At 39.6% G+C, this 27,140-nt stretch overlaps 1 protein-coding gene across 4 annotated transcripts in view; it reads left to right on the plus strand.

The window, feature by feature from the left end:
• PMS1 (PMS1 homolog 1, mismatch repair system component) overlaps nt 1-27,140 on the plus strand; it is a 120,974-nt gene that overhangs the window by 50,940 nt on the left and 42,894 nt on the right. For all 4 annotated transcript variants that reach the window (XR_016035966.1, XM_055398493.2, XM_088830826.1 and 1 more), the window contains one exon: nt 12,003-12,166. Coding sequence is in view for 3 of the 4 variants with exons in the window: in XM_055398493.2 (XP_055254468.2) it covers nt 12,003-12,166 (164 nt within the window). In the remaining variant the exon portion in view is untranslated. The remainder of the gene's footprint in view (nt 1-12,002; nt 12,167-27,140) is intronic.

Here is a 27,140-nt window from a genome sequence, read left to right on the forward strand (position 1 = left end):
TCACTGAACAATGTTCCACAGTTGGGTAGGCCAGTTGAGGTTGGCAGCAATCAAATTGAGACATTAACTGAGAACAATCAATGTTATTCAATGCAGGAGATAGCCATCATACAAAGAATATCCAAATCAACACTGAATATCATTTGCACCAGCTTGTCATTTTGATGTTTGCATTCCGAAGCAAAAAAAAAAAACCTTCTTGACAGTATTTCTGCATGTGAAAATGTTCCATTTTTAACACTATTTGTGACAGATGATGAACGTGGGTGTTGCGCAGTAATGTAGACAGAAGAGAGCGTGGGGCAAGTGAAATGACCACCACCAACCACACCAAAGGCCAGTCTTCAGCCAAAGAATAGGTTACATATATGGTGTCCAGAAGCAGTCACCAGAGAATGCACAGTCTTGCATCACAGTAACACAAGACCATGCTTATTTGATCACCAGGCAAAACTGTTACAGCTTGGCTGGGGAGTTCTGATTCATCTGCCATGTTTAGCAGACATTGCACCTTCCTTCAGGTTTCCATTTGCTTTGGTCTTTACAAATTCTCTTAATGGAAAAAATTTCAGTTCACTGGAAGACTGTAAAAGGCACTTGAAACAGTTCTTTGTTCAAAAGATAAGTTTCAGTTCACTTCAGTTCAGTTCAGTCGCTCAGTCGTGTCCGACTGCGACCCCATGAATCACAGCACGCCAGGCCTCCCTGTCCATCACCAACTCCCGGACTTCACTCAAACTCATGTCCATAGAGTTGGCGATGCCATCCAGCCATCTCATTCTCTGTCGTCCCCTTCTCCTCCTGCCCCCAATCCCTCCCAGCATCAGTCTTTTCCAGTGAGTTAACTCGTCGCATGAGGAGGCCAAAGTATTGCAGTTTCAGCTCTAGCATCAGTCCCTCCAGTGAACACCCAGGATTGATCTCCTTTAAAATGGACTGGTTGGATCTCCTTGCAGTCCAAGGGACTCTGAAGAGTCTTCTCCAGCACCACAATTCAAAAGCATCAATTCTTCGGCGATCAGCTTTCTTCACAGTCCAACTCTCACATCCATACATGACCACAGGAAAAACCATAGCCTTGACTAGACGGACCTTGGTTGGCAAAGTAATGTCTCTGCTTTTTAATATACTGTCTAGGTTGGTCATGACTTTCCTTCCAAGGAGTAAGCGTCTTTTAGGGAAGATGAAATTATGAAGTTGCCTGAAAAATGGCAAACATAGCGGAACAAAACAGTGAATACATTGTTCATTTCTTGGTGAAAATGAAAAAATGTGTCTTTTTTTTTTTTTACTTAAAGAAGAAGAAGGAACTTTTCGGCCAACCCAGTACTGTTTCCTTATTGATTTATTTTCTAGATGATTGGTGTAAGTGGGTTCTTAAAGTCCCCTACTATTATTATATCATTATCCGTCTCTCCATTTATATATGCTGTGTTTGTGCTTAGTTGGTCAATCATGTTTGACTCCTTGTAACCACATGAACTGTAGCCTGCCAGGCTCTTCTGTTCATGGGATTTTTAGGCAGGAATATTGGAGTGGGTTGCCATTTCCCCCTCCAGTTATATATGTTAATATTTACTTCATGTATTTAGGTGTTCCCATATTAGGGGCATATATGTTAATGACTATTAAACCCTGTTTTTATATTGATTCCTTTATTATTTGTCTTTTGTTCTAGATTTTGTGTTACAATGCTTTTTGATATGAGTATTATTCCCCCACCTTTCTTGTCGTTATTTGCTTGAAATATCTTTCTCCATACCCTCACTTTCAGCTTATGTGGGTCTTTAGCTATGAAGTGAGTCTCTTTTAATCAGCATGTTGTTAGATTCTGTTTTTTAATTCAGTCAGCCACCCTGTATATTTTTTCTTTTTTTTTTTTTTGCTGCACCTAATAACTTATGGGATCTGTTGCCCAGCCAGGGACTAAACCTGGGCTGTGGCAGTGGGAAGACTGGAATCCTAACAACTAGGCCACCAGGAAACTCCTATTGCAGTTTTCAATTTGGTAACCACCATAGGGTTTATATATGTTGACCTGTAGGGCTTCCCTGGTGGCTCAGAGGTTAACGCGTCTGCCTCCAATGCAGGAGACCTGGGTTTGATCCCTGGGTCGGGAAGATCCCCTGGAGAAGGAAATGGTAACCCACTCCAGTATTCTGCCTGGAGAATCCCATGGATGGAGAAGCCTGGTAGGCTACAGTCCACGGGGTCGCAAAGAGTCGGACACGACTGAGCGACTGAACAGAACAGAACAGAACAGCTATATCTACTAGTTTTAAACTTGTAATCATTTAAGTTCAAACACATTAAAATGATCTACGTTTTTTTACTCCTTTCTCCCACATTTTCTGTTTTTTATATTATATTTTACATCTTCATTTTTATCCCGTATCCTGTATGTAGTTTTAGTTGATTTTAAAATTTTTTGTCTTTCTCAACATCAGGGTCTTTTCCAGTGAGTCGACTCTTTGTGTCAGTAGGCCGAAGTATTGGAGCCTGAGTTTCAGGATCAGTCCCTTCTAATGAATATTCAGGATTGCCTTCCTTTCAGTTCAGTTCAGTCGCTAGGTCGTGTCCGACACTTTGTGACCTCATGAATCACAGCACGCCAGGCCTCCCTGTCCATCACCAACTCCCGGAGTTCACTCAAACTCATGTCCATCAAGTCGGTGATGCCATCCAGCCATCTCATTCTCTGTCGTCCCCTTCTCCTCCTGCCCCCAATCCCTCCCAGCATCAGAGTCTTTTCCAGTGAGTCAACTCGTCGCATGAGGTGGCCAAAGTATTGGAGTTTCAGCTTTAGCATCAGTCCTTCCAATGAACACCCAGGATTGATCTCCTTTAGAATGGACTGGTTGGATCTCCTTGCAGTCCAAGGGACTCTCAAGAGTCTTCTCCAACACCTCAGTTCAAAAACATCAATTCTTCGGCGATCAGCTTTCTTCACAGTCCAACTCTCACATCCATACATGACCACTGGAAAAACCATAGCCTTGACTAGACGGACCTTTGTTGGCAAAGTAATGTCTCTGCTTTTTAATACACTATCTAGGTTGGTCATAACTTTCCTTCCAAGGAGTAAGCGTCTTTTAATTTCATCTTTTAATGCCTTCCTTTAGGATTGACTAATTTGCTCTCCTTGCTGTCCACGGGACTCTCAAGAGTCTTCTCCAGCACCACACTTTGAAAGCATCACTTCTTCAGATCTCAGCATTCTTTTGGTCCAACTGTCACATCCATACCTGACTACTGGGAAAACCATAGCTTTGACTATATGGCTGTTTGTCAGCAAAGTGATATCTTTGCTTTTTAATATGCTGCCTAGGTTTGCCGTGGCTTTTCTTCCAAGGAGAAAGTGTCTTTTAATTTCATGGCTGCCATCACCTGTCACAGTGATTTAGAAGCCCAGGAAAATAAAAGTCTATTACTCTGTTTTTTCCCCATTTGTTTGCCATGAGGTGATAGGACTGGATGCCATGATTTTTGCTTTTTGAATGCTGAGTCTAAAGCCAGCTTTTTCACTCTCCTTTTTCAACATCATCAAGAGGTTCTTTAGTTCCTCTTTGCTATGTGCCACTAGGGTGGTATCATCTGTCTCCAGAGGATCTTCCCAACCCAGGGATCGAACCCAGGTCTCCCTCGTTGCAGGCGGATTCTTTATGAGCTGAACCACAAGGGAAGGATCATCTGCATATCTGAATTTATTGATATTTCTCCCCTCAGTGTTGATTCCAGCTTGTGATTCTTCCAGCCCAGCATTTCACATGATGTTTTCTGCATATAAGTTAAATAAACAGGTTGATAGTATACAGCTTTGACATACTCCTTTCTCAATTGAATCAGTTTGTTTTCCCATGTTTGGTTCTAACTCTTGCTTCTTGACTTACATACAGATTTCTCAGGAGGTGGGTAAGGTGATCTGGTATTCCCATCTCTTGAAGAATTTTCTGTGGTTTATTGTGATCCACACAGTCAAAGGTTTTAGCATAGTCAATGAAGCAGAAGTATATGTTTTTCTGGGATTGCTTTGCTTTTTCTGTGATCCAAGGGATGTTGGCAATTTGATCTCTAGTACCTCTGCCTTTCCTAAATCCACCTTGAACATCTGGAACTTCTCGGTTCACGTACTGCTGAAGCCTAGTTTGGAGGATTTTGAGCGTTACCTTGCTAGCATGTGAAATGAGTGCAGTTGTGTTGCTGAGCTTTCCAAATTTGCTGGCTAATTGAGTGTAGCACTTTCACGGCATCATCTTTTAGGATTTGAAATAGCTCAACTGTAATTCCATCACCTCTACTAGCTTTGTTCCTAGTAATGCTTCCTAAGGCCCACTTGACTTTACACTCCAGGATGTCTGACTCTAGCTGAGTGATCACACCATCATGCTTATCTGGGTCTTTAAGAGCTTTTTTTGTACAGTGCTCTGTGTATTCTTGCCACCTCTTCTTAATATCTTCTGCTTCTGTTAGGTCCATACCGTTTCTGACCTTTATCGAGCCCATCTTTGCATGAAATGTTCCCTTGGTATCTCTAATTTTCTTGAAGAGATCTCTTCCCATTTTGTTCTTTTCCTCTTTTTCTTTGCATTGTTCACTTAAGGCTTTTTTTAGCTCTCATTTTGGAACTCTGTATTCAGATAGGTATATCTTTCCTTTTCTCTCTTGCCTTTTGCTTCTCTTCATTTCTTGGCTGTTTGTAAGGCCTTCTGAGAATATGATTTTGCCCTTTTGCATCTCTCTTTCTTTGGTATGGTTCTGATAACTTCCTCCGATACAATATTACAAACCTCTATCTATAGTTCTTCCTTTTCTCTCTTGCCTTTTGCTTCTCTTCATTTCTTGGCTGTTTGTAAGGCCTGCTAAGAATATGATTTTGCCCTTTTGCATCTCTCTTTCTTTGGTATGGTTCTGATAACTTCCTCCTATGCAGTATTACAAACCTCTATCTATAGTTCTTCAGGGACTCTTAACAGTTCTAATTCCTTGAATCTATTTGTCAATTCTACTGTATAATCATAAGGGATTTAATTTAAGTCATACCTGAATGGCCTAGTGGTTTTGCCTACTTTCTTCAATTTAAGTCTGAATTTTGTAATAAGGAATTCTTGATCTGAGCCACAGTCAACTCCCGGTCTTGTTTTTGCTGACTGTATAGAGCTTCTCCTTCTTTGGCTGCAAAGAATATAATCAACCCAATTTTGATATTGACCATCTGGTGGTTGTCCATGTGTAGACTCATCTCTTAAGCTGTTGGAAGAGGGTGTTTGCTGGGAACAGTGCATTCTTTTGTCAAAACTCTGCTAACCTTTGCCCTACTTCATTTTGTATTCCAAGGCCAAACTTGCATGTTACTCCAGGTTTCTCTTCAATTCCTCCTTTTGCATTCCAGTCCCTTAATATGAAAAGGGCATCTTTTTTCATGACATCTTTGTTTGGTGTTAGTTATAGAAGGTCTTGTAGGTCTTCATAGAACCATTCAACTTCAGCTTCTTCAGCACTAGTGTGTTAGGGCATAGACTTGGATTACTGTGATATTGAATGGTTTGCCTTGGAAGTGAACAGAGATCATTCTGTCATTTTTGAGATTGCATCCAAGTACTGCATTTCAGACTCTTTTGTTGACTGTGAGGGCTACTCCCATTTCTTCTAAAAGATTTTGCCCAGAGTAGTAGATATAATGGTCCTCTGAATTAAATTCCCCCATTCCGGTCCATTTTAGTTCACTGATTCCTAAAGTGTCAGTGTTCAGTCTTTCCATATACTGTTTGACCACTTCCAATTTGCCTTGATTCACGGACCAACTTCCTATGCAATATTGTTCTTTACAGCATCGGACTTTGCTTTCATCACCAGTCACATCCACAACTGGGTGTTGTTTTTACTTTGGCTCAGTCTCTTCATTCTTTCTGTAGTTATTTCTCCATTCTTCTCCAATAACATATTGGGCACCTGCTGACCAGTGACCTGGGGAGTTATCTTTCTGTGTCCTATCTTTTTGCCTTTTCATATTGTTTATTGGGTTCTCAAGAACTTTGCGGCAGTTTGCCATTGCCTTCTCCAGTGGACCATGTTTTGTGGGAATGCTCCAGCATAACTTGTCCGTCTTGGGTGCCTTCACAGCATGGCTTATAGTTTCTTTAGGCTATACAAAGTTGTGATCCATGTGATCAATTTGGTTAGTTTTCTGTGATTGTGGTTTTCATTCTGTCTCCCCTCTGGAGGTAAGAGTCTTTTGTAAGCTTCCTGATGGGAGGAACTGGCCATGGGGAAAACTGGGTCTTGCTCTGGTGCATAGGGCTGTGTTCAATAAATCTTAATTCCAACTTTCGGCTGATGGGCGGGGTTGTGTTCCCTCCCTGTAGTTTGGCCAGAGGCCAAACTATGGTAGGGGTAATGGGGACCAGCTCCAGCACGATCTGCACCACCTGCCGCCCGGTCAGCGCCACGCGCCAGTCCCGGAGCCCGTTGTCCATCATGAACAGCTGCGGGGAGGAGGACGGACGGAGAAGGAGGGAGTCACGCGAAGCCTACTTCCAGAACCTCCAGCCCAGGAACACTTATTGAGTGCCTACTGTGTGCCCGACGTTGAGATTTGTTGAGGATATGGGTGAACGAGACAAAAACGCCTTCCTCCCTGGAGCCTACATTCCACATCCATGGAGCCAGGCCTTACTCCTGTCTCTGGGGACCCGGCAGTGTAACTGGCATCATCCCATTACAATGACAGTAGAAAACATGTGCGGGGCACCTGGCGGGTGCCAGGCATTGCGCTATCCTCTTTGTGTGTGTGACTCCTGGAATGCTCACAAGACAGTGAGATTGAAGGTATTCTTACCTCCATTTTATAGATGTGGAAACTGAAGCCCAGGGCGCTCAGGTGCAGCTGCACAGCTGGACTATGAAATCAGGCCGCTTAACTACTTGAAATCATAATCACAGGAAACTAGTCGATCTGATCACATGGACCACAGCCGAATGTGGTCCACTGGAGAAGGGAATGGCAAACCACTTCAGTATACTTGCCTTGAGAATCCCATGAACAGTATCAAAGGGCAAAATGATAGGATACTGAATGAGGGCGGCGGAGAATGAGATGGCTGGATGGCATCACCGACTCTGTGGACATGAGTTTGAGTGAACTCCGGGAGTTGGTGATGGACAGGGAGGCCTGGCGTGCTGTGATTCATGGGGTCGCGGAGAGTCGGACACGACTGAGCGACTGAACTGAACTGAACTGAACTGAATGGGGACCTTCTCCAAAAGGACTTTTGCCAGCATAGTGTGCCTCCCATGACTGCTGCTGTCAGTGTCCCTGATCCTGTGGCAGGCCACTGTTGACCTGTGCCTCCACCAGAAATAATTGCACTCCAGTTTGTGGATCGGGCTTCCCTGTGACTCAGATGGTAGTGTCTGTCTGCAATGCCAGACATCCAAGTTCAATCCTTGGGTTGGGAAGAGCTCCTGGAGAAAGAAATGGCAATCCACTGTAGTATTCTTGCCTGGAAAATCCCATGGATGGAGGAGCCTGGCGGGCTACCGTCCACAGGGTCACAAAGAGTCAGACATAACTGAGCAACTTCACTTTCACTTTTGTGATCGTCCATCTGGTGGTTCTGTGGTGGGGCTGATGGCGACCTCCTCCAGGACAACTAACCCACATGTGCCATCTCCCAGGACTGCTGCTGCCAGAGCCCCTGTTATTGCGGTGCACCACTGTTGACTCATGACTGTGCAGAAGACCCTCATACACAAGTAGGTCTATCTCAGTCTCGTGGGGGTCTCTGCTCTTTTTCCTGGGTCCTGGTGCACACAAGGTTTTGTTCGTGCCCTCCAAGAGTCTCTGGCGGCTATGAGGTTTGATTTTAAATGCAGTTGCATCCCTCTTACCGTCTTGTTGCTTCTCCTTTGCCCTTGGATGTGGGGTATCTTTTTTTGGTGGGTTCCAACATTATCCTGTTGATGATGGTTCAGCAGCTAATTGCAGTTTTGGTGTTCTTGCAGGAGAAGATGAGTGCACGTCATGTAAGTGGTTGATCTATAGCCTTTACTATGTATTTGTTTTTGTGGATTTTTTTCTTTTGGTTTTGGGGTTTCTTTCCTTTGTTTTTTTTTTTTTTTTTTTGACTACACCATATAGCTTATGGGATCTTAGTTCCCCAGCCAGGGATTGAATCCAGGCCCTCAGTGGTGAAAGTGCCAAGTCCTAACCACTGGACTGCCAGGGAATCCCCTATATATAGTAGGATTTTACGTTTCCTATAGATTTTTATTTTTCTTGTTGTAACCTTTCCTTTTCCTTAGAAACTTATCTTTTAACATATCTTTTAGGGTCGTTTTTAAGCATTTATGATGAACTCTTTTAGCTTTTGCTTGTCTGAGAAGTTCTTTATCTTTCCTTCAATTTTAAATGATAATCTTGCTGAGTAATATATCTAGGTTATAGGTTTTTTCCTTATAAGGCTCATTGGATTTTTCTGTAGAAACTTTGCAGGCAATCAGGGATTGGCATGATATATTCAAGTGCTGAAAGGAAAAAACCTACAACCTAGATGTATTACTCAGCAAGATTATCATTTTTCTTTTTGTTGTTCTGATTGGGTGATTTCTATTATTTTGTCTTCCATACCACTTAAAAACTGTTCTGTATCACCAAGTCTACCATGATGTCTTTCTACTGCATTTTTCATTTCAGTTACTGTATTCAGTTCTGACTTTTTTTTAGTTCCTTGTTAAAGTTCTCACTGTGTTCATCTGTTCTTTTTCCAAGTCCGATTAGCGTTCTAATTAGTAATGCTTTGAATTCTTTATTTAGTAAATTATTTACCTGTGTCATTAGTTGTTTTTTTCCCATGGGTTTTGTCTTGTTCTTTCATTTGAAGTAAATTCTTCTGTCTTGTTATTTTGCTTAATTTTCTCTGTCTCTATGAAACTTGGTGAAACAGTTACCTATTACAGTCTGGTAGGGGTGTCTGTGTTGGGGCATCCCTAGTCAGTACCAGGTGCCTTTGGTAGGAGAGCTGGATTTTATATGAACACGATTACATCTTCCTCCACGGAGTACTGGCAGCTTTCTCCTTATTTGGGTCTAGGGATAGAGACAGATGGGCTGGAACCAGAGTCAAGTGTGAGCTGGGGCTTCTCCTTTGCCCGGTGACCAATGCCACCTGATTGTGGATGAGATCAGGTTCCATGTTGCTGGAATACAAGGCCTGAGGATCGGGTCTGAGCTGGCTCTATTTTCTCTAAGTATGTGCGCTCCCCCTCCCAGCATTGACCCACCTGCCCTCAAGGGGGCTGAAGCAAGAGGGGCACGTGTGGGCCCTTGTCATGGATCGGGGTGCATGCCCTGGTGGTTCTGGCACCATTTTAGAGTACCAGACTGCTGTTGATCCATTCTCTCCAGGAGCACCCACAGTGGTTTCCTTTCCCTGTTCAGATGCTGCATTGGGCCTGAGCCAGCTCCACCCTCTACAACTACATTCTCCACAGCCAGGGCAGCCCTTGCCCTAATGTGGAGCTCTTCTGCAGAGCAGAAAGGGCCAGGGCAGATGCTCTGTGTGGACTGGGCATGCCCCATGAATGCCCAATTACCAGTTAGAGTTCCGGACTGTTCCCAGTCCACCTCCTTTGCAAGCACCAGCAATGATTGCCCCTGACCTGTTTGGATGCTGCCCCAGATCCAAGCCACCCTGGTCCCCTGCAACTGTGCACTTCCGTTGGCTAAGGCAGCCCTTGTTATAGAGTGGAACTGTGCCACAGGATGAGCCCAAGCCAGAGTGACCGCTCAACTCGTCCAAGGTGTGTGCTGGGGTGGTAGTGGGAAACAGGCCAGAGACCTGCTTCCTCTGTCCTGTTTCAGGAGGAAGCAAGCATATGCTCACTCTTCATGAGTGGGGTCTAGGTTTCTTAGAGCCCTGTCAGTACCACTGGTTTTCAAACCACCTAAAGGGACTCACCTTCCTGGTGTTGGACACTAGGGATAGGGAGCCCAGTAAATGGTTCAAACTGATTATTCCCCAGGAAGGGCCTCTGGGCCTGTGTGCTCTCTCCTCTTCTGTGCCCTCTCTCAGAAGGGGAGGGCAGTTGCACAGACTTGCTTCCCTTCCCATGCTGTTCAATTTCATGTGTGTCTTTCTTACACCTTTGGTTATGTAAGAGTCTGAATGCCAGTCTCCAGTTTGTTTTCAATGAGAACTGCTCCAAACATCGATGTATTTTTGATGTGTTAGTAGAGGAAGTGAGCTATGCATCCTCCTACTCTGCCATCTTGAGCCCACCCCCAAGTTTTGGTTAAATAAGTTCACAATTTAAAAAAAAAACAGCTCTTAATTATCCTAGTTTTGCATATTTCAGAAGATGAGATAAACCAGGCAATTAGACATTATTTCAGATATGAATTTTTTTACTTGAAGTATAGTTGATTTATATTGTATTAGTTTCTGGTTTATAGCAAAGTGATTCAATTATACACATATATATTCTTTTTCATATCTTTTTCATTATAGGTTATTATAAATAAGATACTGAATATATAGTTCCTTGTGTTGTACAGTAGGACCTTGTTGTTTACCTGTATTATATATATATCTGCTCATCCCAAATTCCTAATTTTCTCTCCGTCTTGCTATTTTCCTTTTGATAATCATAAATTTGTTTTCTGTGTCCGTGAGTCTATTTCTGTTTTGTTAATAAGTTCATTTGTGTCGTATTTTAAATTCCACATATGAGTAATATCGTACACTGTCTTTCTCTGACTTATTTCACTTCGTATGATAATCTCTAGGTCTATCCATGTTGCTGCAAGTGGCATTATTCCATTTTTTCTGGCTCAGTCCATTGTGTGTGTATGTGTCTGTGTGTGTACATCTTCTTTTTATTTTTTTGATTGTATTGGTGTATAATTGCTTTACACTGTTGTGTTAATCTCTGCTGTATGACAGAGTGAGGCTATATGTATACATATCCCCTCCATCTCGGACTTCCCTTACCACCCCTCTTTCTATCTGTTCGTGTGTCGGTGGGCATTTAGGGAGCTTCCATGTCTTGACTTGTGTAAATAGTGCTGCTTTGAACATTGGGGTACATGTATCTTTTTGAATTAGAGTTTTCTCTGGATATATGCCCAGAAGCAGAGTAGGTCATACGGTAGCTTTTGTTAAGAAACCTCCATACTGCTTTCCATAGTGGCTGTACCAGTTCACATTCCCACCAACAGTGTAAGAGGAGTCTCTTTTCTGTACACCCTCTCCAGAATTTATTATTTGTAGACTTTTTAATGATGGCCATTCTAACCAGTGAGAGGTGACACCTCATTGTAATTACAATATACATTTCTCTGATAATTAATGGTGTTGCACATCAGATAAGAATTTTTAATTGACTAATTAAGGTTATACATATGCTGTGTAGCCTTATATATCCTGTATGTTTTAAAGTGCAGAATAAGCATCATTCCCAGGTAGTTAGGATATCAGCAGATTTCTTAAGATACTACACTGTATCAGTAGTAAGCCCGTGTTTTTCTGTAGTGGTAGAAATAAGATTATTCCTGTTTAGATCACACGTGCTACGTTGCTTCAGTCATATCTGACTCTTTGAAACTCTATGGACTGTAGCCCACCAGGCTGCTCTGTCCATGGAATTCTCCAGGCAAGAATATTGGAGTGGGTAAGCCATGCCCTCCTCCTGGGGATCTTCCTGACCCAGGGATCAAACCCACAGCTCTTAAGTCTGCTGCATTATCAGGCAGGTTCTTTACCACTAGTGCCACATGAAAAGTCCACATAAAAGAGATCATACTTAATGGGTCAGACCTGTTAGAACTAGGATAGCCTAGTAGGAGGTCAGAATAGCTCACACAGTTGAGCCTTCTTTGGGTTCCCAGAGTTGGAAGAGAAATGGCCTTCAGTAATAGAAGGAGTTAATTACCGATTGTATGTGGATTTGAAAATCTGTGATGTTCCTTCCACATCTAAATACGCTTTCTTCTTATCTGCCAACAGGTACAACTGTAACTGCTTCACGGTTATTTAAGAATCTACCTGTAAGAAAGCAGTTTTACTCAACTGCTAAAAAATGTAAAGATGAGATAAAAAAGGTCCAAGATCTCCTTATAAGCTATGGTACACTTAAACCTGATGTAAGGATTGTTCTTACACATAACAAGGTGAGCATGATAGTACTTCGTACAGAATTGTTTGATCTATGACATAGTAATGGGGCAGTGCATTTTATCTAAATCAGATGTGTAAGAGTCTTTCAAAATTTGTCCACATTAGTTTAGTTTTTTTCTTTATTGTGTAAAGAACATCTTTGTTACCTCACATGTATATGAAATCTGATTGAACTTTTATTTCTTTATTTCTAAGATAAGTTTTTCCACCAAGAGACTTTTTCATCCAAGAAATGTTTTAGTGCTTCCTAAATATGAAGATGACTGAGCTTGTTCTTTTCCTTTAAGAAGTTCACTGTTTAGTGATATTTTCTACCTTTTATTTTAAATGGTTTCTTCTTTGGAAGAGTTTTGTGTTTGCTTTTTAAAGGAAGCTCTGTTCATTTCTTTCCATTTTTCAAAGCAGGGCTGATAAGGAATTCCTTTTGTTGCTTGATAAATCTCAGGGGAAAGGAAGGTTTACATATCTTCTGAATGTTCTGTTTCATAAAATTCCACATGTGCATCTCAAAATATTTACTGTAAGGAGAGTAGAACCACACTACAGACGTTTGTAACCCTGGTGGGGAGTAGAGAGGTAACATTTACTGAGGGTGTGCACAAGGCCAGTGCCTATGCCAGGTACATGAAACTCCTGTAATCCACAGCAACAGCCAAGGGAAGTAGACACTGTGTCAACTTGCAGTGGTCCTCTACACTTACCTTAGAGAGGTTTGCTCGGTATTGCACAGTATCGAACCTGTGTCTCCTGCATTGGCAGGCAGATGAGGGAAGCCCCGTTTTCCATTTACAGTAAGTAATTCTGCTGAGATCCAAGTGCTTTTTCATCCAGTTTTCTTTCCACTCCATGTCTTTTTGATTGTTATTAAGAAGAGTCCATATGTATTTTAATTTAATTGTTTTTGGCTGCTCCGGTCTTCGTTGCTGCGAGCAGGCTTTCTCTAGTTGCGGTCTATGGGCTTCTCATTGCAGTGACTTCTCTTGTTGCGGCATGTGGTCTAGAGTGCATTAGCTCAGTGCTTGTGGCGTGTGGGCTCAGTAGTTGTGCCATATGTGCTTAGTTGCCCTGCAGCATGTGGAATCTTTCCAGACCAGGGATCGAACCCATGTCCCCTGCCTTGGCAGGCAGCTTCTTAACCACTGGACCACCAGGGAAGTCCAAGAAGATTCTCATATTAAACCAAGTTACAGTGGAATATTTATGATCAGAATTTTAGTCATCTTAAATAAAAGAAAGAAAAACATTAAGAATAGTCAGCCACCTGTTACTGCTGGCATAGAGCTCAACCAAATGATACCTTGAAATCTCTTCCAGCTCTATCATGCTAGAATTCCTCAGGATGTTGATGGATGGAGGCTCATCCTGCTAATATAAATAACCCTATGACCTCTTGATCCAAAGAACATTTCGTTATTAAAAGTTGAATGTACCCAAGTTAAGAAAATATCAAAGGCAAAAGAAACAATGATCAGGAGAGGAAAACAGATGGCGAAAGGTAAAACATGAAGATACTAGCTACATTTTTATAGAAGAATAGTGACTGCAACCAAAGAGAAAAGTTTTGATGAAGAGGAAGCAGAAGAATAAAATAAGATTATTGTCTAATGTAATGGAGATGAGTATTTTAAGTCAAATGTATATCTTCTAAACTTAGGATAAGTTTATTATATTATTTTCCCAACCTGTGTAAGATCATCAGTGTAGGCATTTTCTTTTGAAAATGGAAAGTAGTAGTTTTCAATACACTGTATTTTATAATTTTTCAAGTACACCATATCTGAGCTTATATTGAGCAAACATAGGTCTCTCAGTGGCCTTCAATAATTTCAGATGCAGTGCAAATCTTGGAGAATATTGCACCATTAAAGTAATGTAAGGCTATCAAAAGTCTTACAGTAAAATTAGAAATCAGTTTGTGGATAGGAAGAGCCACATGAAAAGCTTAAAGGAAGGTAAAAACCTTCAAGTGGAAAATAGCACATGAAATAGTTTTATAATAATTGTGGACACAGTATGTTTAGGCTTTGTTTAATCAAAAGTTTCATCAAGCATCTTTTTTTAATGCACATGCTGAGTTAACTGGCTATGCCTTCCTCTTGGGGAATTTGACATTTCTGAAGGTGCAAGTACTGTAAGTAAAATGTCACTGTCCTGGCATCAGTTTTTAGTGTTGAGTATTTAAATAGAGCTAGATTATGAGATCTGAAGATAGTGCTGTATTTAAAAGTTTCTTATGACTTTAAATTGTGCCTACTAATATAGCCCAAATAAAGTCTTGTAGTAAAATTAAGTATTACCTACACAGGGAAATCATGGACTCAGTTATATTTCTAAGCTTTTTCTTTTAGTATAAATTATTATTTCATTCTGTTATTTCTTAATATGCTGTTGTGCTTCAAATGTTAAAATATATTAAGTTCCAAAAATAGCATCAACACATTATAAATCTCTTTGAACGCTGAGTTCTGCTCTACTCTTATAAACATGCTTATGTTTGTCATACTGTATGTCCTTTTCTGAGAAATTTTTTTTTTGCCTTAGCTTAAAATTTAAACATGTCGATGTTGGTTTCTGTTCTTTATTTGAAAATTTGTTCTGCATTGCAAACAAACAATCATATTGCACATAATATGAGAAGTACTATTGCTATTTTGACATCTTGGATTAGTGTTCCTTCTTTTTATGAAGGTTTATAACCTGCCAAGACATTCTTTAAATACTGATAATGTTGATGTTCTTGCCAGTATGGTTATGTTAGAAAGAGGTATTTTTCTTCTTTCATCACCATGTTCCTTGAAAGCATATTGAATAATGAGACAGCCAAAGGGAAATAATTTACAAGTGGATTCAGTGACTTTATTTAAAGTAGATTTTATTTGGAGAAATGCTAGAGCCATTCCTTAGATAAGCACTACGGTCTTCAGCCTTAGTTTTGTAACTGAATCCCTGTGAGGTCCTGCTATATGTATTTTTTCATTTATAAAACAGTTACTTCACAGAATTAGGAGTTTTTCTCAATTTCAAAGACCTGAAACCCACTTAATATTAGCTGTTTCACATGTTCATGAGTAATTTTATAGAGCACTGGTTTGAACATAATGATAAATATGTGATTTCAAATAATGGATAATACTTCATACTTGTTGATTTTGGGGAATATTTTCCTTTGCCTAAAGTATCATTTGTGTTTTTAAAAATTATTTTGAATTTAATTCTGTCTTGGTAGTTAGAGGCCCACTGGTATTGCAAAAGCCGAATTGGATATTATGGATATAAGGTCTTATCTGTTACAAGAGGAAAATTAATTACTGGCTTTTTACCTATCTCTCCTTTGTATGACATGACTGTTAAGGCTTATTGAGATCAGTTTATTTCTTTTTGAAGTCTGGAAGAATGATGACTAAGAATGGAAAGAAGGGACACATTTATTGGGTAATAAACTGAAGATTAATAAGTGGTAGTTTATAATCTGTATCCCATACGTTTGTGGTATTCCCTTTGTTCATTTTATTCTACTTTGCATCTTTTAGCCTTTTATTCATATTTTTTTAATGTCCCAGTTTTGTTTCACCTGCACTGTGAGGAATCAAGGAAAAGTCTTTTGCCCATAACTGGACCAGTGTTAAAGGCCACCTCCCTCTCCCATCCCCTCCAGTGTTGTGGAGGCAGTATAATCAAAGAGAAATTTCAGTGTAGGATTATGGTTTGAATGCTCCTTTCTTCTGAAGAATATATCCCTCCAGTTCCAACCTTGAAAGTTTGGGTGGAATTGTTTTTATTTCTTTTTTAATTAGTGAAAGTGAATGTTCCTTCAGATATGTTTTAAGGTTAACTTGGGGCTAATTATCAGTTATGATTGGTTGTTTGTCTTTTGGTTTGTGTTTACTTGCAAATTAAGGATAAAATTTTTAATGGTTCTCATGTTTTCTTCTTTGTTATATTAAATTCTTTTCACCTGACTTCTAAGAAATACTATATAGAAAAGATGAGAGACATATATAAGTCAAATTTTAGTTTAGTTGATTTCTAATTTTGATGTTTGCTGACACTATTTTTAAGAAATCTTTAAAGTCTTACCCTGTCCCTCAGCAAGACTTATTCTGTAACTTTTTCCATAGCATTTTCTCTATTCCTATTATATGATTTTTGCTTTATTGGAAATGATTTGCATTCTCTCTTCCTGTCCCAACAGCCTTTTGTGGAAAGGAGGGCTGCATTTTACTTACATCTGTTTTCCTTTTAATTCTCACTTAGTTTTACAATATACTGAGAATGGATCATAAAAAAAGAATAAAATAGTGCCATAGAGGTTATCATACTAAGTAAAGTAAGCCAGAAAGAGAAAGACAAATACTGTATGATGTAGCTTATATGTGGCATATAAAATATGACACAAATGAACTTCTCTGTGAAGCAGAAACAGACTCACAGAGAAAACAAACTTGTGGTTGACAAGTGGGAGTGGGGTGTGGGGGAGGGATAGATTGGCAGTTTGGTAATCATAAGTTTGTTTTCTGTGGGATGTTATTTCTGTTTTGTATATAAGTTCCTTTGTATTTTTTTTTTTAGATTTCACATATAAATGTCACATAATATTTGTCTTTCTTTGACTCACTTAACTTCACTTAGTACGATAATCTCTAAGTCCGTCCATGCTTCTGCAAATGCCTTTTTTCATTCCTTTTCATGGCTGAGTAATATTCCAGTTTTATGTCTTAGCCTGTATATATACACACACACACAAATGGGACCTAACAAAGCTTTTGCACAACAAAGGAGACCATAAATAAAAAGGCAACCTACAGAATGGGAGAAAATATTTACAAATGATGTGACTAATAAGGGATTAATCTCCTAAATGTACAAAGAACTCATACACTCATTATCAAACAAACAAACGAAAAAAAAACGAACTACCAAATCAAAAAATGGGCAAAAGATCTAAGACATTTCTCCAAAGAAGACATACAGAGATGACCAAAAGGCACATGAAAAAATGCTTAACACTGCCAATTATTAGAGAAATGCAAATCAAAATGACTAGTACCACTTTAAATTCATGATCACTAATCTTGAATTTAAATTCATAATCACTACTACTGCCTGGTAGTCATACTATCGGAGAAGGCAATGGCAAGCCACTCCAGTACTCTTGCCTAAAAAATCCCATGGATGAAGGAGCCTGGTAGGCTGCAGTCCGTGGGATCGCTAAGGGTCGGACACGACTGAGCGACTTCACTTTCACTTTTTGCTTTCACACATTGGGGAAGGAAATGGCAACCCACTCCTGTGTTCTTGCCTGGAGAATCCCAGGGACGGGGGAGCCTGTTGGGCTTCCGTCTAGGGGGTCACACAGAGTCGGACACGACTGAAGTGACTCAGCAGCAGCAGCAGCAGCAGTCATACTATGTTTCTGTAGTCCATTTTCTCTCCTGGTCTCCTATATCCACAGTGCTTTAAACCAACTTTAATGTATAAGTAAATTACCTAGGCATCTTGTTAATAGAACAGATTCTGATTTAGTAGCTCAGCAAGGACCTGAGATTCTACATTTCCAACCAGTCTCCAGGTGGTGCAGTTGCTGCTGGTCCGTGATCCATATGTTGAGTTTCAAAATCCCAAAGAGCTATTTCATCTTTCTTCTCAGACAGGCAAGTCTTTTCTTCCCTGTCTTCACTCTTACTTGATCTTACATCCTATTTTACTGAGAAAATTGAGAGAACTTGTATAAACTACCCACCTGTCTGCAGTTGTGCCCATAACATTCAGCCTTCTCTTTTATTATTATAGATGCATGCCTCATGTTTTTAGGCAAGGCTGATGCCTTCACTTGGGCAGAGTTTCTTAAAATAGGTGTCTGTATTCACTGTCTCCTATTAACTTTCTTCCCATTCCCTCTTGAACGCACTCCAGTCACTTTCTCTTTCTACCACTCCACCAAAACTACTTTTACCAAGGTCACCGTTGACTTTCAGATTTCTGAATCCAGTGGTCATTTCTCAGATTTTATCTTACTTAACGTTTACCACAGTTGATCTCCTCATCCTTGAAACACTTTTTTACTTGGCTTCTTGGTCAACACACATCCTTGGTTTTTTCCCTCATCTTTCTACTATTTGTTTTCAGTCTTCTAGTTCCACTTCATATCCTAACTTAGTGTCCTGGGCTCAATTGTAGAGTTTATCTTTATGTATATAATTCATTCTCACATATATATATTTATTTACACACACATATGTATGTATTCATTTTCTTGATGAATGCATCTCATGTTTCTGGGTGTCATTTATACACTGATGACTGCTCAGTTTTTATTTCCATTCTGTAACTTTCCTGAACTCCAAACTCATAGATCTACCTACCTCCCCAAATTTCTCTTTGTTTGGTAATAAGCTTCTCACATTTCACATGGCAAACAGGAAAGCTCCCTACCTTGTCTCTCAGAATTGCCCTTTACCTGTCCTTCCCCATCAGTATATGAGAACCCTGTTTTTTCTGTTGGCAAACCAAAACGCTTAGGGTTATCCTTAACATTCTCTCATACTTTAATCTGATAAAAGAGTTAATTCTGTTGGTCTGCATTCAAAATATATCTAAAATCTAACACTTTTCACCATGTGTATGACTACCACTGTGATCCAAGCCACCATGATCGCTCACCTGGATTTTAGTAGTAATATTCTAATTTGTTCTCCCCAATTTCTACCTTGCTGTCTTTAACAGCTAGAGTGATTCTGTAAAGGAAACACTGTGGACTGCAGCATGCTGGATTCCTCTTTCCATGGGGTTTCCCAGGCAATCATACTGGAATGGGTTGCCATTTCCTTCTTCAGGGGTTTTCCTGATCCAGGGACCGAACCTGTGTGTCCTGCATTGTGGGCAGTTTCTTTACCACTGCGGCACCTGGAAGTTTAGTAAACCTTTTTTGTAAAGAGCCACAGTATCAATATGTGGGGTTTTCTAACTCATACAGTTTGCCTCACAACTGTTCAGCTCTGCTGTTGTAGCATGAAAGTAAAGGTATTAAAACTTTAAAAAGCAGGTGGTAGGTTGCATTCGATCCTTAGGCTATAGTGTGCTGACCCATTATAGGTGATCTGACCCACTATTATGTCTGATTTCATTCATTTATTTTCTTGGCTCCAGCTAACTGGCCTCATTTTTTACTTGAACCTGCCAGTCATTCTTCCAACTCCGGACCTTTTTATTTGTCGTTCATTTGTCTCAAACATTCTTCTGTATATCTGGCTCAATCCTCATCTTTTAATTCTTCACTTAAAATTTCCTCAGTGAAGTTTTCTTTAGTCACCCTAAAATTATAACTGTTTCTCCCACCCCACACACGTTTTCCTGCTTTATTTTTCTTATTAAGACTTCTATCTAACATGCTGTATATTGTACCTACCTTAATTGATTGTCTTTCTTTCCTCCTCTAGATATAGTTTCCATGAGGGGAGAGATTTTTGACTTTTTTCACTGATGTGTCCCTAGTGCTGACAGTAGTACTTCACATAGGTACTCAAAAAATATATGTTAAACTAATGAGTGTGATCAAGGGCTGAGAGCATGCAGGACAGGAGCATTCCATCCCACTGGTGGCACCAGCCCATGCTGAGTTGTTAACATGGACATTAAAGCACCAAAGATACAGGGGTAGATGGTATCAGAAGAATTAAAAATAACAACAGGAGCGGAGAGGTGCAAAACACCAAGCACCAACGGTTACACTCAGACCTGTCCCTTCCTTTCTGGAGGCCTGCTTGAAGGCCACAGGAGAGGGAGGGCTGACTTTAGCCACTTGGCAGGTGGGTGTTAGCTGATTCAGTGGAGTAGGAACAACCTGTCAAAGTGGTCTCACCTAGGACTCCACAAATGGGTGGGTCATGGGCTGATTTTATTACAGTATACTTTGCTAATATGGATAAATGGATCAAGATCATTCTAGGTATAGAAATAATATGAATATAAAAGATGTAGGTAGGAAAGTATTTAGAGGCAGTGAATAAGTCAAGTTATGTTAGTAGTAGGTATTTTATATAGTGGAATATAGGAAGATAAATCCTGAAAGACAATTTGAGTCTAGATTATAAAGGGTCTTTAATGCTAGGCTGTTGTGTTTTTTTTTAATAGAAAATTGGGAGTAGGGAAGTGACTTGATCAAGGTGTTACCTGTGGTTGTTAGTTTGGTAGTAATGTACTGGGAGGAATTATAGGAAGCTATAAACGGAGACCTTAGTTAGGAACCTAAAACAAAAATCCGGACACTATGTGGCTGAATTAGGATAAACAGATTGGGCATGGAAAACAAAGAGGGGATCACTATTTTAAGGAAGAATCCATGAGACTGCACGTAGATAATGAAGAACAAAAAAGATTTGAGGATACCTGATTTAACTTATATGCCTAGGAAAATGGTAATATTACATCCCTGTTTTATTCCTGAATGGGTGCATCTGTCTTTCTTCTCCAATATGTAGCACCTTCATGAATTCCCTGGTGGCTCAGAAGGTAAAGAATCTGCCTGCAATGCAAGAGACCTGGGTGTGATCCCTGGGTTAGGAAGATACCCTAGAGAAGGGAATGGCTACCCACTCCAGTATTCTTAGCTGGAGAATTCCATAGACAGAGGAGCCTGGTGGGCTACAGTCCATGTGGTTGCAAAGAGTTGGACACGACTGAGTGACAATGCACTCATGAATTACTCTGGCATAATTTTGATTTCTCTCCAGAAAGAATCTAATAGAATCAAGCAAAACTTTGTAAGTGAAGTTATTTGTTACCTCATCAACAAAGTTTTTGTTGACTAGTCTGTTAAGAAAGAAAAGCTGATCAACTCCAGACTGGATATTATTTGTTAGCTTTAAAACTTGTTGCGTGTTTTTTAAATAAAAGGACAAAATTAGAAAAATAAAGAACCATAAGGTTGGGATATTTGCCTGAACAGGATGTATGGGAAAAGAAATGCCATCAACTAAGCACCAGCTGATTATGGGAGTGTTGACAGCTCAGAATCTGTGGGTTTGGTCTTCTTTTTTCTTTTTTTCAGTATTACTGTATTAAGAATACTTAACATGAGATCTACACACTTAACAAATTTTTAAGTGTACAATATAATATTGTTGAGTAGAGGTATGATGTATAGCAGATCTCTGGAACTTACGAACCCTAACTGAAACTTTATGCCCATTTGTTAGTAACTTTCAGTTTTTTCCTACCCCTCAGTTAGTCAGTCAGTTCAGTTCAGTCGCTCAGTCGTGTCCAACTCTTTGTGACCCCATGAATCACAGCACACCAGGCCTCCCTGTCCGTCACCAACTCCCGGAGTTCACTCAAACTCATGTCCATCGAGTCCGTGATGCCATCCAGCCATCTCATTCTCTGTCGTCCCCGTCTCCTCCTGCCCCTAACCTTGTTAATCATCATTCGACTCTTTGATGCTATGAATTTGTTCATTTTAGATGCCTCATATATATGGAATCATGCAGTATTTGTCTGTGACTAGTTTATTTCACTTGGCATAATGGTCCTCGTGATTCATCCATGTTGTCACATGTTGTAGAATTTCCTTCTTTTTTGAGGCTGAATAATATTTCATTGTATGTATATAATACATTTTCTTTATCCATTTATCCATCAGTGAACACATAGGGTGTTTCCACATCTTGGCCATTGTAAATAGTGCTGCAGTGAGCATGGGAATGTAATATCTCTTTGAGATTTGCCTTCAGATCTTTTGGCAAATACCCAGATATTGGATATCTAGGTCATATGATATTTCTGTTTTTAATATTTGGGAGTATCTCCATACTGTTTTCCATATCAGCTGCACCATTTGCATCTCCACAAACTGTATACAAGGTGTGCAGTTTCTCCACCAATATTCTTACCAATACTTGTTGTCTTTTCCTTTGTTTTTTGGTAATAGCTATCGTGACAGATGAGAGGTGATAACCTCTTTGTGCTTTTGATTTGCATTTCACTGTGATCAGTGATATTGACCATTTTTCATATATCTGTTGACCATTTGTATTTCTTCTTTGGAGAAATGTCTATTTAATCCTTAGCCTGTTTTTTTTTTGTTGGATTATTAGATTCTTTTGTTTTTGAGTTGTAGAAGTACCTTGTATATTTTAGAAATTAATCATCAGGTGTATAGTTTGTAAATATTTTCTCCCATTTCATGGTTTGCGTTTTCACTTTGTTGATTGCTTCCCTTGTTGTGCAGGAGCTTCTTTATTTTATGTAGTCCCACTTGACTATTTTTGGTTTTTGTTGCTTGTGCTTTTGGTGTAATATCCAGGAAATCATTGTCAGGACCAGTGTCATAAAGCATTTCTTGTGTGTACTTTTCTACTTTTACAGTTTCAGGTGTTTATTTAAGTCTTCAATTTGTTTTGAGCTGATTTTTATGTGTGGTGTGATATAAGGGTCCAACTTTTGCATGAGGATATCCAGTTTTCTCAACACTGTTTATTGAAGAAGCTATCCTTTCCTCACTGTATTTTTGCCCCTTATCAGACATCAGTTGACCTTATGTGCATGGATGTTTTACTGGGCTCTCTATTTTTTCTCTTGGTATTTATGTCTGTCTGTATGCTGCCATACTGTTTTGATTATTGTAGCTTTTTAATATATTTCAGCCTCAGGACCTGTGATGCCTCTTAGCTTTGTTCTTCTTTCTCAGGAATCATTTGGCTATTCATGCTCTAGTTCCATATGAGTTTTAAAATTGTGTTTTTCTACTTCGGTAAAAAATACCACTGGGTTTTTTTTTTTTTTAAACAGGGATTGCATTAAATCTGTAGATTACTTTGAGTAGTATAGAAATTTTAACAATGTTAAGTCTTCAAATACATGAGCACAGAATGCCTTTCCATTTGCATCATCTTTAGTTTCTTTCATTTGTATTTGGTAGTTTTTATCATCATACAGGTCTTTCCCCTTGTTAAATTTATTTCTAAGTATTTTTTTCTTCTTGTGCTATTGTTAATAATATTGTTTTTCTAATTTCCTTTTCAGATAATTCATTGTTAGTGAATAGAAGCACAACCAATTTTTGTATTAACTTTGTATCCTGTAACTTTATTGAATTTATTATTTCTAACAGGGTTTTTATGGAGTCTTTAGGGTTTTCTAGAAATAGGACCTTGTCATCTGTAAACAGGGACGATTTCACTTATTCTTTTCTCATTTGGATCCCTTTTATTGATTTATCTTTTTCTTGCCTAATTGCCTTGGCTATGACTTTTAGAACTCTGATGAATAGAAATAGGAATATGGGTATCCTTGCCTTGTTACTGAGCTCAAAGGAAAAGCTTTCAGTTTTTCACTGCCAAGTATTGTGGGCTTTACCTAGATGGCTTTTATTATTTTGAATTGCTTTCCTTCTGTGGGCTTCTCTGGTGGATCAGCAGGTAAAGCGTCTGCTTGCAGTGCAGGAGACCTGGATTTGATCCTTGGGTCGGGAAGATCCCCTGGAGAAGGAAATGGCAACCCACTCCAGTACTCTTACCTGGAAAATGCCATGGATGGAGGAGCCTGGTAGGCTATAGTCAGTCAGTGGGATCGCAGAGAGTTGTACACAACTGAGCAACATCATTTCCTTCTATTCCTAGTTTTTTGAATGTTTTTAATTGTGAGGGTTCTTTCAGTTTTGTCTAAGGTTTTTTTCTCCATCTGTTGAGACGATCATGTGGTTTTTATCCTTTATTTTGTTAGTATGGTGTATTAAATTAATTGAAATGGATATGTTGAACCATCCTTGCATCCTAGAGATAAATCTCGTTTGACCATGGTGTATGATCTTTTTAATATGCTGTTGGTTTGATTTCTAGTATTTTGTTGAGAACATCTGCATCTGTATTTATCAGGGATGTTGACCAGTTGTTTTCTGATAGTATTCTTGTCTGCCTTTGATATCAAGATAATTCTGGCTTCATAAAATGAATTTGGAAGTTTTCTTCCTTCCTTCCTCTTCCTTCCTATTCAGTTTTTAGAAAGAGTTTGAGAAGAATTTATGTTACTTCTTTAAATGTTTGGTAGAATTCACCAGTGATGCCATCTGATCCTAGAATTTTCTTTCTTGGAAGGTATTTGATTACTAATTTAAGCTTCATACTAGTTATAAGTTTTTCAGGCTTTTTCTTCTTTCATAACTTAATCTTGATATGTTGAATGTTTCTAGGAATTGAGCCTTTCTTGTAGGTTATCCAGTTTGTTGTCATATAATTGTTAATATTGTCTCATGATTATATTTATTTTTGTAATATTAGTTGTAATATCTCTTCACTTTCAATATTACTTATTTGAATGTATTTTTCTTAGACTAGCTAATAAGGGTCTGTTAAACCAGTCCATTCTAAAGGAGATCAATCCGGGTGTTCCATTCTAAAGGAGATCAATCCGGGTGTTCATTGGAAGGACTGATGCTAAAGCTGAAACTGCAGTACTTTGGCCACCTCATGCTACGAGTTGACTCACTGAAAAAGACTCTGATGAGAAGGGGACAACCGAGAATGAGATGGCAGGATGGCATCACCAACTCTGTGGACATGAGTTTGAGTAAATTCCGGGAGTTGGTGATGGACAGGGAGGCCTGGCGTGCTGTGATTCATGGGGTCGCCGAGAGTCGGACACGACTGAGCAACTGAACTGAACTGAATTGTGTCTCATTTAAAAAAACTGACTCTTAGTTTTATTGATTTCTTTTTATGTTGTTTTTTTTCTATTTTATATCTTGTTTATTTTCCACACTGTGTTCCTTTTTCTGTTGAATTTTAGTTTCATTGCATTGTGATCAGAAAACGTACTTGGTATGTTTCAACATTAAAAAATTTTTAAGACTTGTTTTGTGACCTAATACATGATCTGTGCTGGAGAAAAATCCTCTTGAGCTTGGGAAGAATGTGTATTCTGCTGCTGTTGGGTTGAATGTTCTCCATATATCTGTTAGGTCCATTTGATCTGTGTTGTTGTTCAAATCCTTTGTTTCCGTACTGACTTTCTGTCTAAATGTTCTGTCTGTTATTGGTCTTGATCTGAAAAAAGAGCTAGAGAAGAATGTAGAGGATGGAGTTGCATTGCAGAAGAGATGGTTTGGCTCCCTTCCTTTGGAACACATTAGGGAGAGAAAAGAGTCGGTTTGGAGAGAAAAAGTCTCTTGAAAAACAAAATGTAATAGGAAGGTGTTCTATTCAATGCAAATAAAGAGGAAAAGCTGAAATCAAATATATAAAGCAGTACCATCTTAACTTGCAAATAACCTTTTCCATATGGTTAAATATGGGAGGATGTAATGATTGCCTCAGAGATCCAGAATTAAGGAGCTGATCAGTAGGGACTTACCCTGGTGGTCCAGTGGCTAGGACTCTGTGCTCCCAATGCAGGGGGCCTGGGTTTTATCCTTGGTTGGGGAACTAGATCTCACATGCATAACTAAGACCCAACAGCCAAATAAATAAATATATATAAAAGAGCTGATCAGAAAGACTGATCTGAAAGATTTTTGCAAACAGTATTAAGAATACAAGTAATCTGAAAGCAGTTATTAAACTCTGGTTGGATTCCAAAAGGATTTTCAGAATAGGTGGTTTTAGAACTGGTTATTGAGAAAGACTCAGTGGGCAAAAGCATTCAGAGCATGTGCAAGGTCAAGGAGTCATGAGAGATCAGAGAAAGCTGGTGTAAGAAAGTAAGAGATGAAGCTGGAAAGGTTCAGTCTGAATTCTAAAGGATCTTGTGGACTTTACATGAGAATATGAACTGCTTGCCAGGTGGTTAATGGAAACAAAATAAGGACATGCAGGGACTCTTCATTCCAATCCCAAAGAAAGGCAATGCCAAAGAATGCTCAAACTACCGCACAATTGCACTCATCTCACACGCTAGTAAAGTCATGCTGAAAATTCTCCAAGCCAGGCTTCAGCAGTATGTAAACCGTGAACTCCCAGATGTTCAAGCAGGTTTTAGAAAAGGCAGAGGCACCAGAGATCAAATTGCCAACATCCGCTGGATCATGGAGAAAGCAAGAGAGTTCCAGAAAAACATCTATTTCTGCTTCATTGACTATGCCAAAGCCTTTGACTGTGTGGATCACAATAAACTGTGGAACATTCTGAAAGAGATGGGAATACCAGACCACCTGACCTGCCTCTTGAGAAACCTGTATGCAGGTCAGGAAGCAACAGTTAGAACTGGACATGGAACAACAGACTGGTTCCAAATAGGAAAAGGTGTACGTCAAGGTTGTATATTGTCACCTTGCTTATTTAACTTATATGCAGAGTACATCATGAGGAACGCTGGGCTGGAAGAAGCACAAGCTGGAATCAAGATTGCTGGGAGAAATATCAATAACCTCAGATCTGCAGATGACACTACCCTTATGGCAGAAAGTGAAGAGGAACTCAAAAGTCTCTTGATGAAAGTGAAAGAGAAGAGTGAAAAGGTTGGCTTGAAGCTCAACATTCAGAAAACAAAGATCATGGCATCTGGTCCCATCACTTCATGGGAAATAGATGGAAAAACAGTGGAAACAGTGTCAGACTTTATTTTTTTGGGCTCCAAAATCACTTCGGATGCTGATTGCAGCCATGAAATTAAAAGACGCTTACTCCTTGGAAGGAAAGTTATGACCAACCTTGATAGTATATTAAAAAGCAGAGACATTACTTTGCCAACCAAGGTCCGTCTAGTCAAGGCTATGGTTTTTCCCGTGGTCATGTATGGATGTGAGAGTTGGACTGTGAAGAAAGCTGATCGCCAAAGAATCGATGCTTTTGAACTGTGGTGTTGGAGAAGACTCTTGAGAGTCCCTTATACTGCAAGGAGATCCAACCAGTCCATTCTAAAGGAGATCAATCCTGGATGTTCATTGGAGGGACTGATGGTAAAGCTGAAACTGCAGTACTTTGGCCACCTCATGCGACGAGTTGACTCACTGGAAAAGACTCTGATGCTGGGAAAGGT

The sequence above is a fragment of the Moschus berezovskii genome, chromosome 2 (genome assembly GCF_049115385.1).
Source record: "Moschus berezovskii isolate FMDL1 chromosome 2, NW_MosBer_1.0, whole genome shotgun sequence".
In the NCBI taxonomy this organism is placed as follows: Eukaryota; Metazoa; Chordata; class Mammalia; order Artiodactyla; family Moschidae; genus Moschus; species Moschus berezovskii.